General features: G+C 35.7%; 1 protein-coding gene across 1 annotated transcript in view; it reads right to left on the minus strand.

Annotated features, from left to right (window-relative positions):
• Positions 1-5,694: 5,694 nt before the first annotated feature.
• The window catches only part of CtsK1 (C1 family peptidase 26-29-p), a 55,606-nt gene continuing 40,600 nt past the window's right edge, over positions 5,695-20,700 (minus strand). The window contains exons 9-11 of the mRNA XM_069820505.1: positions 19,346-19,477; positions 13,818-14,007; positions 5,695-6,279 (exon numbers count right to left, since the gene is read on the minus strand). Of these exons, the coding sequence (XP_069676606.1) occupies positions 6,095-6,279; positions 13,818-14,007; positions 19,346-19,477 (507 nt within the window). The 3' untranslated portion in view covers positions 5,695-6,094. The remainder of the gene's footprint in view (positions 6,280-13,817; positions 14,008-19,345; positions 19,478-20,700) is intronic.

Raw genomic sequence — 20,700 nt, forward strand, 5'->3', positions numbered from 1 at the left:
GATTATGTTTGGTGATAATAACAATTTAATTCAGCAACAAAAGAATAGGCCTATTACTCGCCATTTTCAGAATACCAATTACAAAAGATGCGATTGGCTTACTGGAAGTGTTAAGTATAACAGACTATTTTGTTGGAATTGTTTACTGTTTAGCTGTGGCAGAAGCTCCACTTGGACAACTACAGGATACAGCAAGCTAAATAATTTAACTAAAGCAATACGGCATCATGATGTTGCTATTGCACATATTCGTGCTTCTAATGCACTTGCGACTTTTGGAACTGTGCATATTGAAACTGAGCTAAGTGATCAAACATAATAAAGTATTATTCTACATAAATAGAAGGTAACATGCAATAGAGACATTCTGAAAAGGCTTATAAACGCCGCTTGTTTACTTGCAAAACTGGAACTTTCATTTAGAGGAAACAGTGTGTCAAAAATATCCAACAACCGCGATAATTATTTAGAACTCTTGGACTACACCGCCCAGTATGACCCTCTTCTAAAAAGTCATTTGGAGACATCTACAGTATTCAAAGGTGTATAAAATCGTATTCAACTTGATTTAATTAAATCTGTTGCCACTGCGCTTAATAAGGAAATTAAACAGCAATTACAGAGATCTGATTTTTTGCCATATTAGCTGATGAGACAACGGACGTCTCGATTAAATCACAATTTTATCTCATTTATCGATATACAATTGAAGGAAGGGTAGTAGTGCGGTTTCTGTGCTTCCGTGATGTGAGGACAAAACAGCGGCAGCACTTTCTGATCCTATTTTAAGATATATTCAAGACTTTTCAAACTGCAGTAAGAAACTTGTCGCAGAGAGCTACGATGGAAGTGCAGTGATGGCCTCTTCATTACATGGTGTACAAGCTGATATTAATGCGTCTTTTCCACAAGCTCTCTTTGCTCACTGCTATACACACTGTTTAAATTTAGCACTGTCCCAAAGTTGTTGTTTTCTAATTCCAGGCGTTTGACAATAAAGTCATTTGACCTCTTGCACTCTAATATTTTTCAAAGATATTATCATGGTCAGCCACTGAAGCATAGATTTTGAGGTGTTCCAAATCCATTTCTTGGTTTGAGTTGCACAATGGGCAGTTAGGGGACTGATATATTCCAATTCTAACTGTGTATAAAGTGTCCCAAAGTGTTTCAAGTATTCCTGAATGCCATACATTTTTGCTACTCTTTCTGGGCTTGCAGCGTTTTTCTCCAAATCATCAAAGCGCACAAAATTTCTTAATAAATTTCTGGGTCGACAATTACCACATGTTTCCCCAACAAGATGAATTTACTCGTAACGACTTACCAATACTTAAAGTAGTCTTTTATAACAGTATTTTTAATTTTAGGCAGTAGTTGCAGTAGGCCTAATCTTATAGATTTTGTAAAAAAAATGGTACCAAATACCAATGTATTTTTATAATTAGTAATGTTATAAGTATTTGAATCAAATATAAATAGTAGGAAGGAAAAGAAAACTTGACTACATGGCTGCTTGGGTAATCTGTTGGGTCACCGCACGTCACTGTTACAAGTATCTGTCTGATGTGATTCTTGAAGAAGAAGGTATGGAGGAGGAGGAACAGTGGAAGAAGTTGATGAGTGTTAGAGGCAACCTTTATGAATTTGCAAAGCCAAATTCGAATTAAATTTGAAGAACAATCCTGATGTGGAAACCTTTGCAACTTTGACTGAACTCCCTTTACGAGTGCTGACAAGATAAGCTCCATTGGTTTCTGTAGATGTCGAGTGGAGTTTCTCTACATACAAGGATGTCCTGGGATCAAAGTGCCAGCGACTTACTGTCGAAAACATTGAAATGTTGTGTGTAATTCAATACAACAAGTTGATTAAAACCCAGTAAGTGGGATAAAGAATGTTCATGATCAATCATGTAACTGGTTTAAACCTTATTTCATCAACATCTTTTTTGCACCTTTTTGTATGTATTTTCAGAACCTTTTTTCTCCCCTTTTCCGGCCATAATTTGCATCTTAAAATCCTTTCACTACTAATAACAATAATTTAAACCTATTAACCAATAATATAGAAATTATAGTTCATTAAAATATTTCTATAACAGAAAATGAAATAATAAATTCCAATGGAATGTGAAACATTCTTTTTATATGTCGATGGCTTAGTACACATATGTGGTAAGTTCTAATTTCTTAATTTTGAGGAAAACAAGTTTTAATTTTCAATACTTACACTTCAAGTAGCATCTATTCTCAAAAAGTAAACATAACATAGGAAAATCTTATTATTCACTTCCTACATTTGTGCACAGTAAAGATACACCTCAAAGGACTTCGATTTTGTACTTAACTCAATTTGACCGAAAAATGTACTTAGTCATGTGTGCACTAAGTCATCGATGTGTATTCTTCTGGAGGACTAATTTATAACCTAAAGGAAATTTTTCCTTATCATACAATTAATTTTACACTGAAGTATTGTTACTCATTCGTATGTGATAGAGTCCCTAGGATAGTGATGATACGTTATTTCCCTTCTTCACCACCATTCTACCAATGACTTCATTATGCAGAGATCGACCATAGTCGAAGTACATGTTTATATAGACTAACTTCATATACAGGTCTAGTAAATATAGACTGACCACTTCCCCGATTTCCAGGGACAGTCCCCGGGGAGCATATGTTCCCGTTTTTGTCCCCAGAATCCTTTTGTTTCAGTAACATTTTACTGGAACTACTGCGATTCATGCACATTTCTGAATGGTTGTATCAGACAGAAGAACCAGGGAGCACAGTATGAGATATTCTGCACTCTTTGAGAACAACACAACATTTTTATCTTTGGTCATCTTAGCATTCGCGTTGCGCAGAAGCATTAGAACTGCCACAGTGTCTATTTTTAAGTAGTTCAAAAAATCGACCCTCCCAAATACTAACATTGTAACTCAATTTTTTATGGTTTTGAGTTGTCCTAGTTAATATGGTCTTATATTGTTTCTTTTTCTCCCAGTACTATCATTGTAACTCTAAACCTCCCCACTTATATGTAAAATTTTATTGTTACTCTACATATCTGTATACACTAATTTACACGATCATTTTAAAACGTCATTTTCATCTCCTGAAAAATGTAAGAAAGTGAGTTACAATGTTAGTATTTGTGAGGGTCGAAATGAGGAATTTTGTGACAAACCAAGAGGTGAAAAGTGGTATGATGTTTTTCAACATCGAAAAAAAGAATTCCATTTCATTTGAAAATCTTCTCAAAATAGTGTAATTAATAATGTGTCTTCCAGGCAGTAATTGGTCAGTTGAAAGACTTTCATCCACAATGAACTCAATCTGGACTGATGAAAAATCAAGAATGAAAGTTGGAACAGTTAAAGCTTTGTTACAAGTGAAAACAAACTTTCAGTTCTCATGTGAAGAACTAGTGTGAAGAAGTATGGGAATGAACAGATCCTTAAAAAGATACATTCTTCAGACAAGTACTTGTAAAATGTGTGTTAAAAGTTCAGTGTGTACAATATTATGTGAAAGACTTCCATGCATGCGTCAATACTGAAATTGAATTCTTAGTGGCTATAAATTATGTATAGGAGTTACGTGTGTTTATGCATTTTGTTCAGAAAGTTAAGATAATCTACAAATTTAGTGTGCAAAGTTCTATTATTGTATCTACTGTTACATGTATTTCCTGCAACATTTCAACGGTAAGTGACTAGATAAGCGTTTGTGCTTTTTCTTGAAATTGCCGATGTACTCTGCTGGACCATAAAATATCTGGTCAGGCTAAGTAAATGGAAATTGTAATAATAGTGATTGTCCAAAATTTTTGTTCGTATGAAATGACTAATGAACAACATCCTTGGATATTTATTCCCTATTTTAACAAATTACAATATCTCTTTAAATGTCAAATGTTAGTACATACAATCATTCTTATGTATGGTATCCCACAAAAACCAGACCAGGAATGCATGAAGTCCTCGTTTTGTTCAAAGTGTGAAAGGAAACATTCATAAGTTGGATTTAAGAATAAAAATAGAGACGGAAAGATTTTTTTTTTTTACCAAATGGATATGCCATAAAAATCTAAAGCAAATAGTTAAATCCCCAAACCTAGCAACATCATACTGCAAAAATTAGTCAACTTACAATTTAATCGATAACTCATTGTTGCATCACGCACTCCTTTGGCGATAAGATCTTTGTTTTTGTGAGTCCACGACCATTAATAGGCTGTCTTCGAATGCTGAGCTTTGTATTGGAATAGTACTACTGTTTAAGTTATTTTATACACTGGTTTGTTGCAACAGACTGTTATTAAAGTATTAACAATTTTAAACTTCTGTTCTATAATTAATATTTGAGGAGAAAAATTCGCTCCGGCGCCGGGGATCGAACCCGGGTCCTTGGTTCTACGTACCAAGCGCTCTGACCACTGAGCTACGCCGAATTCAATCCACAGCACCAGATCGAACTCTCCTCCTACAATGTTTCCCTTTGTGGCCTGACTCCAAGTTAGGCATATATGTTGACATTTTTATGTCCAGGTCAACTGCCATTATACAAGGGGCGCACTCCGCTGAGTGACTTATTTGGCCGGGATTCCCTTAGTTAAGTGCACAGTAATCTGTACAGAAATATGCACTGCTAGCTATGAGAATATTGAAGATTTTTCTCCTCAAATATTAATTGTCAATATTACAGATGTTATTCTGTAGGACAAATTAGTAAAATCTTTAATATTCTGTCCTATAGTTATGAAAATAGATAACAGGCTGAAAATCATTTTCTCAGTATTAGAGATACTGAAAATGTATATTTCCGTGAAAATCTCGACACTGATTTTTTGCACCATGACAGTACTTCGTATAATTTTGGGGGGGGGGGGGATGAAGGAGAGAGGAAGAGGATACCAGAATCCAACTTTCAAGTTTAAGTCCTCCTTTAGGATACAGTAGGTGCAATAGACAAATAGCTTTGTTGCTGAAGTTTCATTCACAAATGCATTAAGACAATGTCAAGGATAGGAATTAGAAATTATTTTTCAAACTACTTATTGCACATTGAAACAAACTAGTTTTATTTCAACTCCATCAAAGTCTTTTTTTCAGTCTACAGTCTCATTCTGTATCTGTTTCACCCAATGGTGTCCAATCTCTGTATCTGAGGTAAGGGGCAATTTTCTTAATGAAAGAAAAACCCTGAATAGGAAAAGCAGCACAGGTACATTGCTTGGACACCAACTATATTAATATACATTTAAAAATTAATCAAAAGTTCAAATATACAGTCAATCCCTGAAAATTAAGTTGATAATTAATCCAAATGAGAGAGCTCTAACATACATGCTTCTCGTCTTAAAAATAGTTATCACACTTTCAGTTCAATGACAAGAGAACAGGATCACAGATCGAAACCAGAGAGAATTGCAAAGTTCATACAGTTCTCACATTGGCTAGAATCAGTCTTTCTCAGACCTAACGTGTTTACGGGAAATGGTTTAGAATGTTTTTCAACTTTCAACTCAAGACTGCTATAACTAGAGTCATTGTTATGTCAATACATACTTTTATAGATCATTCACAAGTTGAATGTACTTTACAAAAATGTGAACTAAAAAATATATCTGAATCACATATTCAGTATGAAGGTTGAAACTTGAAGATTGTTTCTCTGTCAAGAAGTTAATTTGAAACAACTAGAACTGAAATAGTTGGTAGCCAGAATGGCAGTGAAGTCAAAGTTCAAATTTATGCTTAGCCCTATTGATGCATCAAGAACATGACAATACAGTAATATTTAAGAAAACCCTCAAGACAATTCTCTACAAAACATTTGCGGAATCATTCAATCTTCATGATCTGATCAGACATTTCATTCGATTTGATTATAATTCATTCCTCAGAACCCTGCATAATGTTATAATATTAAAAGAAGGAACTTGACAAGCTGTATATAGTCTTAATATACTATACTCTCCTGATGCAGCTCTTAAATTAAACGTAGTAAAATGTACCTCCCGTAAGCAGCCCCAAGTGTTGAGGCAACAAATTATCACATATGCCGCCAAGTCATGTCTTCCTCTACATTGTTACGTAGGTAGGGTCAGTTGCAACACCACAGTTGTTATCCTTAGGTGACATAAGGATGTAGCCATCGTTGCCCCAATAATTAGACCAGGAATTTTTGACCAACCAATAAGGGTTTCCATTTATGGTGCCATAACCAACCAGCAGAACTGCGTGGTCCAACTGATCTAGCTTGTTTCCTGAAAATATTCACATATTTTACTTTCACTTTACAGGTTTAAAAAAGATCTGTATTCAACTTCATAAATACTGAACTCAAATCTTAAAACTTCAGATATACTGAGAAGTACCATATGTTTCTCTCCCTTCATTATGTCCCAAGTCTGCCCTCCATATCTCCTAGAGTAAAGTTTGTTTGTTTTAGCATACCAATTTACGTGAAATTTTAATACTTCTTCCTCCTCTATTCTGAACGCACTGAAGACTAAAGACTTATTGTCAATGGAATTTGTAATATTAGAGATGGTATTTGGAGAGTCTGTACAGGACAGTTTCTATCTGATGCTTTTCCAATTCACTGTGGGCTAAAGCAAGGAGATGCATCATCACCTTTGCTTTTTAACTTTGCTCTAGAATATGCCATTAGGAAAGTTCAGGGTAACACAGAAGGTTTGGAATTGAACGGGTTACATTAGCTTCTTGTCTATGTGGACGACCTGAATATGTTAGGAGAAAATCCACAAATGATTAGGGAAAATACGGAAATTTTTTAAGCAAGTAAAGCGATAGGTTTTGAAGTAAATCCCGAAAGGACAAAGTATATGATTATGTCTCGTGACCAGAATATTGTACAAAATGGAAATATAAAAATTGAAGATTTATCCTTTGGAAAATTCAAATATCTTGGAGCAGCAATAACAAATATAAATGACACTCGGGAGGAAATTAAATGCAGAATAAATATGGGAAATGCCTGTTATTATTCGGTTGAGAAGCTTTTGTCATCTAGTCTGCTGTCAAAAAATCTGAAAGTTAGAATTTATAAATCAGTTATATTACTGCTTGTTCTGTATGTGAAACTTGGACTCTCACTTTGAGAGAGGAACAGAGATTAAGGGTGTTTGAGAATAAGGTTCTAAGGAAAATATTTGGGGCTAAGAGGGATGAAGTTAGAGGAGAATGGAGATAGTTACACAACGCAGAACTGCACGCTTTGTATTCTTCACCTGACATAATTAGGAACATTAAATCCAGATGCTTGAGATGGGCAAGGCATGTAGCACATATGGACGAATCCAAAAATGTATATAGAGTGTTAGTTGGGAGGCTGGAGGGAAAAAGACCTTTGGGAAGGCTGAGACGTAGATGGGAAGATAATATTAAAATGGATTTGAGGAAGGTAGGATATGATGATAGACACTGGATTAATCTTGCACAGGATAGGGACCGATGGCGGGCTTATGTGAGGGCAGTAAGGTATTTGGAGAGATGAGTCCAAGGATTCACCACAGAATTAATCGATATTCACCTTAGCCTATAGTTGGGGTAAAACTCGGAAAACCCCCAATCAAGCCAAGTGGGATCTGAGCTATGCCCATGGCCATTTACTTCTCTGCTTTTGTCAATGGCATTGACCGAGAGAAAACAGATTCAAGTCCAGACTGAGGCAATATACGAGATTCATTTGAAAAGTTCGTGGCCTGACACATGACTTTGATAACGTGTCAACAATGCCCTTATCAGCAGCCATTTTACATTAGTTCAAGCATAAAAAATCATAATTTTCTGTTGACTACATTTTGTGTAGTTTAATTTTGAAGTTAGTGTGCCGAACAGATTGGCAAAAAAGGAACATATCGAGCTTTGTACTGGCATTAAATATTTCGTAAAAAATAGAATGAGTCCAACAGAAATTAAAGCAGAAATGGATGCTACACTGGAGGAATTTGCTCCAGAGTTTTCGACTGTTGAAAAATGGGCAGCACTACTTAAACATGGCCGAGAGAGTGTGGAAGACGACCCCCGCAGTGGACGTCCAATAATAGCAAAAAGTGAAAAACTCGTAGAAAAAATCCATGATATGGTATTGAATGACCATTGACTGAAAGTACGGGAAATTGGCGAGGTTATCCATATCTCAACTGAAGAGGTGTGCCACAATGTGTTGGGCATGTCCATTGTCTTTGTAAAGTTGGTTCCACGTTTGGTTAACACTGGAGCAAAAGCACGTCCAATGTCAAATTTCGAGGGATTATCTGACTCATTTAAAGAAAAATACGCTCAATTTTTTGAGGTGGTTTGTGACCACTGATGATAATCTGAATTTACTACTACATATTACATACCGAGACAAAACAGCAGTCGAAACAATGAAAGCACAGTGATTCTCCACTTCCAAGAAAGCAAAAACTGTTCAATCGGCTGGGAAAGCCATGGCATCCGTGTTCTGAATAATAATGATTGTCTATCTAGCAAAGAGGAGAACAACCGAAGAATATTATTCAAATCTCCTGCAGCAACTGAAGGAGAATTTTGCGAGAATAGGCCGAGTATGGCCAAGAAGAAAGTGTTGTTTCATCACCATAATGCACCTGTTCATATGTCTACAATTGTAGTTGCTGAACTACACAAACTATGGTTCGAATTGTTGCACACCTCCCCTCCCCCCTACTCACCAAATCTCGCACCCTCAGACTTGTTTCTTTTGCGAAAGCTCAAAAGTCACTTGGCTGGGAAGAAACTTTCGTTGAATGAAGAGATTATCGCAAACAGCAGAAGGCTTGTTTGCAGACCTCAAGAAATCTGCGTACAAGGAGGGTATAGCAGCACTGGTAGACCAAGTGTGTGACTCTCAGGGGAGATTATGTTGAGATAAAATGTTTCAGAATAATTCTAGTTAAATTTTTGCGGCAAGCTATGAACTTTTCAAACAAACCCCGTATTTCATTTCATTTCACTGTAACTTTGAGAATGGTTGTGGGATCTCCAGCCTCGTATAAAATGGAGAACTGGGTCTTTCTTGTGGCTGTAATGTAGCTGCAGCGTGGGTGTTGATCATATCACCTACTAGTGCCAAAAGCTAGAAAAAGCACATCTCAATGGCACATATAACACATGAGAAAAATGACTGACCAGAAACAAGATCTTTTATGTGCCATAAATCTACAAATAGGACTCCCAGCTTTACTTCTCCTCACAAAGCAAGCCATGCTAAGGATTTTATTGTGTTTTAAAATCCATCTCGCTCAGCCAGGTTTGAACCAATGGCAACCACAGAGAACGACAAAATTATAGTTGGCTGGCATGATAAATGTTTACCACCACCACAGTTCATTTACCATATATTATTTAGATCTTCTTCAATTTTTGTGAACCAAAATGAATATAAAACGTGCTTTTATGTAATCTAGTTCATTGTTTCATTTATTTTTCCAATTCATTCTCCTTCGATTTGAGATTTTACTGTCTGTAGGAGCCTTGAACTGCTCGAGAATTTTATCTGTAGTGTACTTTTCAGATCTGTGATCGGCAGTTCCTGAAGCTCAATGTAGGGTAGTCGGCAGCAGAAAACTGGTTTTCTTCACCGTTCCATAAGACTGCATTAGAGCTGCAACCGAAGCAGCTCTCTCCGAATATACAAAAGAACCGCCAACACCCTCATCTCTTTATGACCTGTTAGAACACATAGGCTTCTGGACTACTGTATATCATTACGGTTCCAGTGTGTTAAGTAGTGTGGATGGTGTGATGTGATTAGTCAGTGTGTCTAAGGAAATATTTTATATTAAAAATAAATGAAATGAAAACCTAATCGACCAACCCTTTTCGAAATTAAAAGAGAAATTGCATGTTAACTTAAGAAATTAGGATGTCCTACACAAAATTTAAATATTAAAATTTCTGGAAAAAGTCGAGGAAATCATGTAGCCTACTAGTCATTTTAATACCGATATGTGTAATGGAAACGATTGGTTTTTTGCTGCGCTCATGAAAATGCTTCCCCCCTCCCCCCACCCATGTATTCTGTTTAGAGGAGAAAGTACATGGACAAACACCGGAGTGAAGGATTTAGTTAATTTAACTTAAAAAACTAGAAAAGCATGTGGGCACATCTCCACTACGTGACTAGTTGTACCAGGTGGGAGAGGTGTAGTGCACGGATGGTTGGAGTACAATTTCGGATGCACAGTCAACTTCGAGAAGGGACTGTAATTACATGCGTTATCTAATTTAGATGCAATAAACAGCATGTGTTTGCTAAATACACTATTTTTCATGCAGAACTGCCAAACTTTGTAACTGCAGGCCGCTACTGGTTGCCACAATAATATACTGGCATTTTAATGACATTTAATTTAAATAACAATTGAATTGTTTTCTACGCAAACATACAACCATTTGTATGACTATCAGGGCAGTGGCCGAAATTCTAACAGGACATTGTCATTTAAATGAGCATCTCCACTTATTGAGGATTGTATCTAATCCTCAATGTAGGAAATGTTCTTCGGATGATGAATCAGCATCACATAGCCTTTGTGACTACGTAGCCTTAACTGGCCTCAGGCTTAAGATCCTAGGAGTTCCTTTTCCCAAACCATGCTTTGCTAGGAAAAAACCTGCTAGTCTACAGTAATATTTGCAGCTGGTATATAGATTAACTGGCAGTTTTCAATGACCATTACTGATACTTGAATTTAGTACAAATTTATCTAACTTCAAGCATTCTGACTTTATGCTTTTTATGTCATAGCAAAAATCTTACAATTTCTCGGAATTTACTTATACTTGCTGCTTTACTGAAGAATGATGGCCTCCATTTTTTAGACCATAGTTCATTAGGTTCAACATGTCAGGTTCCTAGACAACCATGTGCATAACACTAAAGCAATGAAGGCATCTAATTCTTCTAAAATTACACTCCAGGAATTGTCTACAACAACCCTTCACACCTCAAGTTTCTGTGCATTTTTATACACTTCAACACTGACTGATTTATCGAAAAATAGGTTGCACTGCCATAAGAAACACCACACTGAGTATGATGTAAGTTTCGTATTTTCTTTCAAAATGTTATGTAGAGCAACTCTACCTGGAGTGGTAACACTGAAATCTGTTACAGTTCACTCTATGATGCTCTCTTCAATAATTTAGTAACTGGCTCTGGAAGTGTGTTAACTTTTCAGTTCCCTCTTCGATGAGGTAGTGCCGATAGAGATTCTGTAGATGCTGTGCTTGGGTGGTGCATGATCTCTGACTCCAGTCATTGCTGGGTTCAGGATCTCCTCTGTTTCGAAAATATAGATGCTGATCAGACCTTAGTCTCAGATATAACGGTAATAATTATTATCATCATATTACTATTATTATTATTTTAACAATAAACTTGTTGAATTACATTTAGGTTTCCACGGATGTATGAACTACTACTTTCCAACCAATTACTAACATGGTAATCTTCATCTGCAGTATCACTAATTATGTCCCCAATATTTTCAGCATTTTCCACATCTGACAGAGCCTCTGAAATATCTTTCAAAAGTCTTGCCACACCTTTATTTGTGACTGGTCGCTGACATTCCCATGCTGGTTGTTCTGAAATTTCCTGTAGTGGCCATTGACGTTCCTGTAGTGTTTGATTAGACATGTTTACCTCTCAGAGCATTTTTCTCAAACAAACCATAACAAAATACTAAGAATAACAGTCGCCCAATTCATTAGAATTTAAAGAAATTCAATTGTTGTATTTAAATCGTATATTGAAATTCTACACGTGATCATGAACTGAATTTTAAAACTGAAGAGCAAACATGTAATGTAATATTACATACAATATTAAATATTGTAATGGTCTACATGACTATTGCGAAGGTCATAGGTGTTATCATCAATAACTTCCTAACTAATAACGACAATGAATTTTTTGAAAATTATTGCTATAGACGTAATGAAATATTCTGTTCAGATTTTATGTAATCACTTGCACACCTAAATTTCCTTATATTCTCTTTGATTACTAATAATTGTTGAATAAAAGTACTTTCCCAAGGGTAGCTTCCATTTGAAAATAAAAATCGTAAATAGTGATAACGCAAATGTTTATTTTTATTTTATTTGTTTAGTATGCTGTGTCTTTTGGCAACCCTTACTGAAGGGCAGCTACCCTTGTGGGATTTATATATATCTTACAAGCAAACATTCTCACGGGGGCAGATAAAAAAGTTAAATTTTTTTCTTCCACTATGTTAATAATGTCAAAAGAAGTGCTTATACAAATTTTGGCCACTCGACCACAATTACGAGGCAGTCCAGAAAGTGATTTCCCCTGGGGCCATTTACAGAAAAAGCATAATTGCATGGAAATATTTACTGAAACAGATACAGCAATTGTTGCGCTATTTGTCAACATATCCCCCACAGAAATTGAGCCATTTGTCATACCATGGGATCAATTTTTGTGTCGTAGAAGTCAGCCACCTCAAATCGGAACCAGCGTTTGACTGCTTCTGCACCTGTCTCTGTCGATCCCATGATGAGAAATGTCTCAATTCCGATGGAAAATATGTTGAAAAATAGCTCAACAATTGCTGTGTCTGTTTCAATAAATTTGTCCAATGAAATTGTGCTTTTTTTTCTGTTAACGGCCCCTGGCGAAGTTATTTTTTACAGCCCTCAATTGTGGTTGAGTAGCCAAAATTTGTATAAGCACTTCTTTTGACATTATTAACATGGTGGAGGAAAAAAATTTAACTTTTTTATCTGCCTCCATCAGAATGTTTGCTTGTTAGATGAGCTAGGAGAAATTTTAGGAAATGTCACAAAAGCACAACCATATATGATATATGTCGTTTCAGTATGCTTCCAAAATTTGAAATAGTCAAAATGACCACTATGGCAGTTCTAGTGTTAAAAATCTTCAAAACCACCTCTGCTTGTCCCGAATCCTAACTCTCCTTGCTACTAACAAGAATTTTAAAATGCACATTTCACTCATAACAGCAATGCCAAACTGTTTCTTATCATTCACAAACACAAAACTTTGTTTCGATTTCTGGAAAGTTTGGGTTCTGTTAAAAATTATTATTCGTTTGTTGAAAGCATACTTTATTCTTGTGTCAGTCATGGATAGAACTTTAGCCCATATCATATGAGGAGCATCATTTCAAATCCTATATGTCCAAGAAACAATTTTTTTTGCAGGAATACGAAAAAGTGAATTACTTGTAAACCAGACAAGTTTTCATTACACTACACACAAACATTTTTAAGCACTTGTTTTTATGTTTTACAAATACGACAACTTGAAATAATCAAACTTCACAACATGAAAGATCAAGTAAGAAAATATATAAAATTAAATTTGTTCACTGGTGGACTTAATACATTTTGAAACTATGCTTCTCACATCCTCTTCTTGTTGCGTGACTGTAATCCACAGCTTCTGGCCAGTAGGTCATTAACATTGCCCAGTATATTTCGTGCATCCTGATTTTCAATGGTACTTTTTTTTTATGTGTGTGTGGATTATTCACATATATACGGATAATATATTCCTACTAAATATTGCAGTGTGAGACTGAATGACATCATCGTCAACTGCTTAACATTAGATACTGATCAACCAATCATACAGTATTTCGATATATAAGATACAAGAATGTACAGATCCAGAAACAAAATTTGGGCCACCAGAATTTTGTTTTCGGGTCTGTTCATTCACATGCGTTGTTGTTACTTCTTAAAGACAAGAGAAGGATTATAATGCTGCAGAACTTACCACACTCAGGATCATAGTAGATGCCATTCGAATAGAAGGAGAAGGTCTTGTGAGAAGCATCAATTGCAACAGAGATGGGACCATGCTTGGCTAGTGCTACCTTCAAAGCATCAATGTCTCCAGATGTGACGTTCACATAGCCAGTGATCTTTGCTGTGAGAGTTACATTTTCGACATGACAATAGCCATCCTGTAACACAAATGATAATGTTTGGAATAATAGTGACTTCATGAACGATGTGAGGATGTTTCTTTTCTAATAATGGTGTAACAGAACTCGCATGTGTATGTTGTGGAATTCCTAGTACCTAGAAACTAGATGAAACAGTAATATACAAACACTAGAAAAAATGAACGACTTCAAAACAATCAGAATACAGTGAAGATTTAATCATTACTGTCTTCAACTATCGTCATTTCTACTAACTACCAGGGCCGCCGACAGGATTTATGGGCCCCTGTGCAATATTGTGCTCAGGTTCCATTGAAAAAAAGTTAAAAGATGACAAGTTACCAATTATTCTGACCATAATAATTATTTGCAAAATAAATAAAAAATAACCCCATACCCAGATACGAATCTAAAAATATATACTTTTGTTACATTGAAAACTTTTAGCAAAACTTCACATTAGCACAATATATTATATTCATCACGCTTCTTTTTCAGCAGAGCCTATATAGTATGTTTTGTGAGGAAACTTTCGTCTTTTCATTCCGTTTTCATAAAACACTATTCTTAAACAGCTGTAATTTCTGACTTGCAGGCCAAAATCAACAAACAACTCTCCTTGACTTCATTGATGCAAAATCATCAATTATATCATCAAAATTTAAAGACCTACCACGCTCTCCAGACTAAGGAGGCCAAGGTTATCGGTCTTTCTTGGCACATCGTTACTCTGAATACATTTTTATTTCCTGCATTTTGTTTGAAGTTGGTGTGAAATTGAGCGTTGCTAGTGAAGGTGCAAAAACTGAACCAATCTCAAGCTCGTCTGTTCAGGTTGTCAAAAATGAAGACAGTTCATACTCAGAATTGAATACTGAGGTTGTGGCTGTCTAGAAAAAAATTCTGATAACAGTAGTATTGTTCAGAACAAGCAAACAATAGTAAAAATGATGTGTTACTATGTGCAAGTGAAACAAATTTACATACACCAGTTCCTAACTCTGAGTCATGGCAGGTAACATGCGACCTTGGAAAACTAAAAAGTGGCAAACAAATTGTAAGTGTTATTGAATGTGTCGTTCGAAAAAGTACCCCCAACCTGCCTAATAACTTTCTAAGTGACGGAACAAAAGCATTTGCAGTATTATTTTCAAAACTCAAGAATGAAGAATGTGTTCTCAGAGACTGGCTAGTGTGGAGTGAAACAAATCATTCAATGCACTATTTTCTCTGATTTGTTTCACTTCACATTAGCCAGTCTCTGGGAACACATTCTCCATTCTTGAGGTTTGAAAATACTGCAATACTGTTTTTGGAAAGCCTCTTGTTTTCGAACAACACATTCAGTGACACAATTTGTCTGCTACTTTTAGTTTTCCAAGGTTGCTCAACTTCAAATAAAGTTCTACTCCTTTTCTTAGTATCTTCCAATTTTTCTGTCTCTCCTTGCGCTTCTCAGCTCCCGACTTATGCTTCTATTTGTCCATTATCCAGTGGTGACACTAATGAACAGAATTTACTAGATAAACGACAACAAAAAGACGAAAGTTTCGTCACGAAACATACTATGTAGGCCCTACTGAAAAGGAAATGCAATCCTCCGGCTTGGATTTGGGAGAGTCCACTAGCATATTGCAGTGGGCCAGCAGGGGTTGGTAGTTAAGAGGACAAACCAATTGAACGTGTTCGGTACAAGCTACGGGAACATATTTCAGGCAAATCCCAGAGTCCTCAAGTGTCGTGTCAATGATTGTTAACATGGGAAACCGATATTCTATTATATAAAAGTTAAACATTTACATAATGAAGTGGTAATTTGTATTAAGTCTACTATTGTTGAGTTAATATGTCAGATTCATGTAACAAATGTTCTTACAAAATTTTATAGTACCCGTATGTATCTTCGAATAATTATTCGTGATAATAAAAAGTAATCAGACTCACTTAATCTGACAGGCCCTTACTGCTCACAGGGCCATATGCACTTGGCCCCTTTGCCCCCTCTTCTCGGCGGCCCTGCTAACTACCATTTAGTCTCTAGTACCATCAAATTCGATTATTAGTAAAGGTCCACCATAACTATGTATTGTAAAGTTGGCTCACAAATAAATATCAATATCAATTCGATTATTATCGCAATTCTCATATTAATCATCAATTTTGCCATATCACATACTAGTACATTTCTTGTAGATGAGTAACATTTGCACGAATTCTAGCATCCAATTAAATGCCCTAATGTTTGTTTTGTAATGTGAGTCACGTGACCAGGCCTGACTTTGGGGATTCACAGTCTTCACAATTAATTACCGAAAAGTTCAATCACAGTCATGAGCAATGCTTTAGTTGAGTAGGAGCTAAATGGAGTAGAGTTCCAGGAATGTTACATTCATATTATTTTATTTTATTTCATATTGTCATTGTGCCTCCAAAATCCGCTGTGTGTTTTTTAAAAGATTTTACAGGAGAGAGAAAAAAGCACTCTCACTTTTAATTCCCTTGATTTTCAAAGCTACTTTCAGTATAATTTCAGTATTTTTCTTGTAATGATTGAAAAATATACCGAAATTAGCTTTGAAAATTAAGAGAATTAAAATTGACAATGCTTTTTTCTTTCTCATGCAATTTTTTTTAAGAACATATAGCGGATTTTGAAGACACAGTGATGATATTTTATATACCATTTTCGGGAATCCAGAATAATGCTGGCCACACGGATTAAAGAACTGAGTTATTAACATCTTGAAGACTGATGCAGTATCAACTGATATAGGTACTGTTGAAATTAAATATTTTTTCAACTAAACCACTGGCCATGGGTGAAGTTCGTTCACTGTCTGCATTGTAATGATAAGTTTATTTTACGGAAATAGCTCTTAGAAAATGATATGAGTCTGAAAACAGTAAAGAGATACAGAAGTGTTATTTGTTTAGAAGTTATCAGTATTAAACATTATTAGTGATTTTGGGCAGGTGAACAAATTGTAGATATAACCATCAATACAGAATCCTTGATAATATATCAGTAACTGAAACAATTAAAGTAATAGAGACTGGTGACATTATGGTGAAAATGAAGCATTTACCATCGAAACACATGATTTGGTGTGTATTGGATTTTACAGCATTTAATACATTTTTCTACTGAAATCTTATAAGAAACGTAATGGACTTGTTTTTGACACAAGATATATTTTTTATAATACCATACATTTTTTTAAGTATAATCTAAAATAAGTGATTAAATGGCGATCTTACTCGTGTTAATTATGTAAGCATGTGTGGCTTACAGCTGTTTTGGTCAGTAGCGGCCGGTGATCGAAATCTTCGGTGAGGCCAGATGCAACTAGTTTAAGTGCCTCCGATAGGCAATGTTTGTTTATGATATTAATTATTATTGTTATTACATTATTAATATCATTATTACTGTATTATTATTATTATTAATCTATTATTATTACTATTAATGAAAAATAATTTCACTCACCAAATAAGCTGTTATGCTGTGAGTTTCAGTGATTGTTTCGTGTGATGAAGCAACCCACTTTATGTGTTGAAATTCCCCTTCCTTTCTTTTCTTTTTATTTTTTTCCTTTGACAGCAACAAACAAGGCCAAGAGAAGTTTATTTTGCACCACATTACCACTTAACAATTTATGTTGCCCATATCAGGATGCAATAGAAACTCGCGTTTTAACATTATCTGTCAGAAAAATTGTCAGCGATGTCGTAAGTATCTCGGTAGACTCTCTCTTTATTTAAAACTTCTTTTCTTTCAGTATTATTTCTTCTCGAAAAAGGACACTCTAACGATGAATTAACTGCACCAGCATTATTTCTCTAATTTGTGTCTGTTTATATTTTCCCGAAATATATAACAACATTGGCCCAGAATCACTACTGTACTACGAAGTACAATAGTAGAACACCCTCGCTTAAGTCATAAACCAAGACATAAGGGGAGAGAATAGAGTGGAACTCTGCCTGCCAAACAGCTGGAATTTTGTTATTTATGGCCTATTTAGGAAGACAAGTCACCGTTGCTATTCCCACCCCACTCTACCCTTGAGGCCGGCTCATGGATGGGAGAAGTGAAACCTGACCAGGCCATGAGGCCTGACAAATTGTGCCTCAGCTACAATGTTTTAAGCGCAAACTCAAAGCCTGCGAAAAGACTGGAAATGCATAAGTAAGACCTGGCACGAGTGATCCTGGCCTCAGGAACAAATTTTACTGCAAAACAGGTCTATATACATCATAAGGTCCACACCTGTGGAGTAATGGTTAGCGCATCTAGCCGCGAAACCAGGTGGCCCGGGTTCGATTCCCGGTCGGGGCAAGTTACCTGGTTGAGGTTTTTTCCGGGGTTTTCCCTCAGCAAATGCTGAGTAACTTTCGGTGTTGGAAACCGGACTCATTTCACTGGCATAATCACTTTCATCTCATTCAGATGCTAAATAACCTAGACGTTCATAAAGCGTCGTAAAATAACCTACTAAAATAAAAAAATACATCATAAGCCAGACCCAGCACGAGCGATCCTGGCCTCAGGAACACATTTTACTGCAAAACAGGTCTATATACATCACAAGCCAGACCAGGCACGAGCGATCCTGGCCTCGGGAACATATTTTACTGCAAAACAGGTCTATATACATCACAAAGTTTTCAAATGCTTCTACAGCGATATATGCTTCATTCAAATAACTAATAGGCTATATTATATAAAAACACAAAATTTGATTTCAGTTAAGCCAAGTGACTGAGACCGGGCCTCACTTGCCTCAATCAATTAGCCGCCACTAGTTTCGGTGCTACTTGACACCATCCTCAGAGCCTACTCTGAAGATGATACCAGTCTGCCTACTCTGAGTAGGCTCTAAGGATGGTGTCAAGTAGCACCGAAACAGCTGTAAGCCACACATGCTTACATAATTAACACGAGTAAGATCGCCATTTAATCAATTATTATTTATATTCTAGTGTTAAAAGTAGTGTACAAAAGATTCAACATGGATAACCTAAAAGTAAGATTTATATATGGTTAGGTTAGGTCTTATTTTTGGAACGAATTGTTACTATAACATGGTGTACAAGTAAACTATTTCATTATTGTCATTTTCATAGCAGTCAACAGTTTTGTGGAACAAAATTCAACCAAAATCGAGACTTCATTATATCCTTATAAACCTATTCAATTTAAGCCCCAACTCCTTATATTGAGGGTCATTATAATATGAAAATATGGGCATTTTAAATGCTAGGAGGAAGAGGTGAAAGTGAATAAGAAGATAAAATGGAACGGGTGGATGAGAATAATGGCAACTGCACTAACACAAAGGAACATTTAAAATACCTGGCCCAAATAGCCTCCATATTCGTCTTCCAGTGGGATGCCACCATGCTTCATCATCCATTCATAAGAGCGGAAATCTTCACCTCCATCACAACCATTGTTACCATAGCCCCAGCTGCAGTCAATTAGAGCCTGTGAAAATTCAACAGTTTGTCACTATCTAGAGCATTTCGTATTAGATTTGGTTCAATTCTCAGTAACATTAGAGCTGATCACAGCACGAATTTCCAAGCCAAATTCTGAGTGATAGCAATGCTTCTATATTCATTGAACAGGTTATTCAATGACGCATGGCAGTCAATACTAGGAGTGTGCTTTACGTACATAAGACAGTGAGTGACGATTTCTCACATATTAACATCTGAAATACAACTACAAGCATCCTTGCTGATGGGTTAAGTCTTATTTCAGTCTTTACCTTGATAATAAGTAGCCAATCTCTATCCAACTAAATTCGGTCTACAGGGAAATATTTAATGTATGATCATTAAGGAGCGGATTTCTATGTAATTAAATATTATTTTTGCGTGTGATAAAACACAATTAACAAAGCTAAAAATTCCGAACATGAAGTTTTAAGTTTAAAACTCGAATTTTATTTCACATAAAAACACATATTTTCACAAAAAATTTATGTAAATACATATTTTCAGGAAATCTATTATAAACACACAAATCTTGGAGGTTTTTTACTTAAATAATTTTTTACAAGAACTTTTAAACATTTTAAAACTAAATCATTTACGTCACTCAGATATACTATCTTTTTAAGAATTCTTGGTTGCTTCGTGTTTCTAAGCACTGTGCGGTGCATCCGTAATCCATTTTTGTAATAGTATTGCCTCAAGTTCTGAGAACTGCTAGGCAGCATATCAATGGTATTATTAGAGAATAATTTAACATGGACAAGAAGGAGAGATCTTGCAACACATAATTAGGAATGTTTTTTGTTGCTAAAGATGATTTCATTCCATGCTTTGTTTGTGAAACACAACAGATAAGAGCTCGGTATGAACATTATTTAATTTAAAGAAATCTCTCCCCTCTCGCTCATGTCCATCAAGTAAGGCAATGTCTTGTTGTCATTCCCTATTATCGGGCTTCGTCAATCGATATCCTTCAAGATATACTGAAAGATGGTTATTTAAAAAACGATTTCGCTTTCCTATTAGCAAATCTAAGCTTTTTGTATGACACCATAAAAAAAAACTCGAACATCCAAAAACCTGTTGTCTGAAATAGGGAGGTGCATGCCATGGAAATTAAACTAGACTCACTACCAGGTTCAGAAGTACAAGTAGTAAGGGACAAATTTCAGAATGTGTTTGGGAAAAACAGTGGCTATAAAAAAAATG

This window comes from Periplaneta americana, chromosome 3 (assembly GCF_040183065.1).
Source record: "Periplaneta americana isolate PAMFEO1 chromosome 3, P.americana_PAMFEO1_priV1, whole genome shotgun sequence".
In the NCBI taxonomy this organism is placed as follows: domain Eukaryota; kingdom Metazoa; phylum Arthropoda; class Insecta; order Blattodea; family Blattidae; genus Periplaneta; species Periplaneta americana.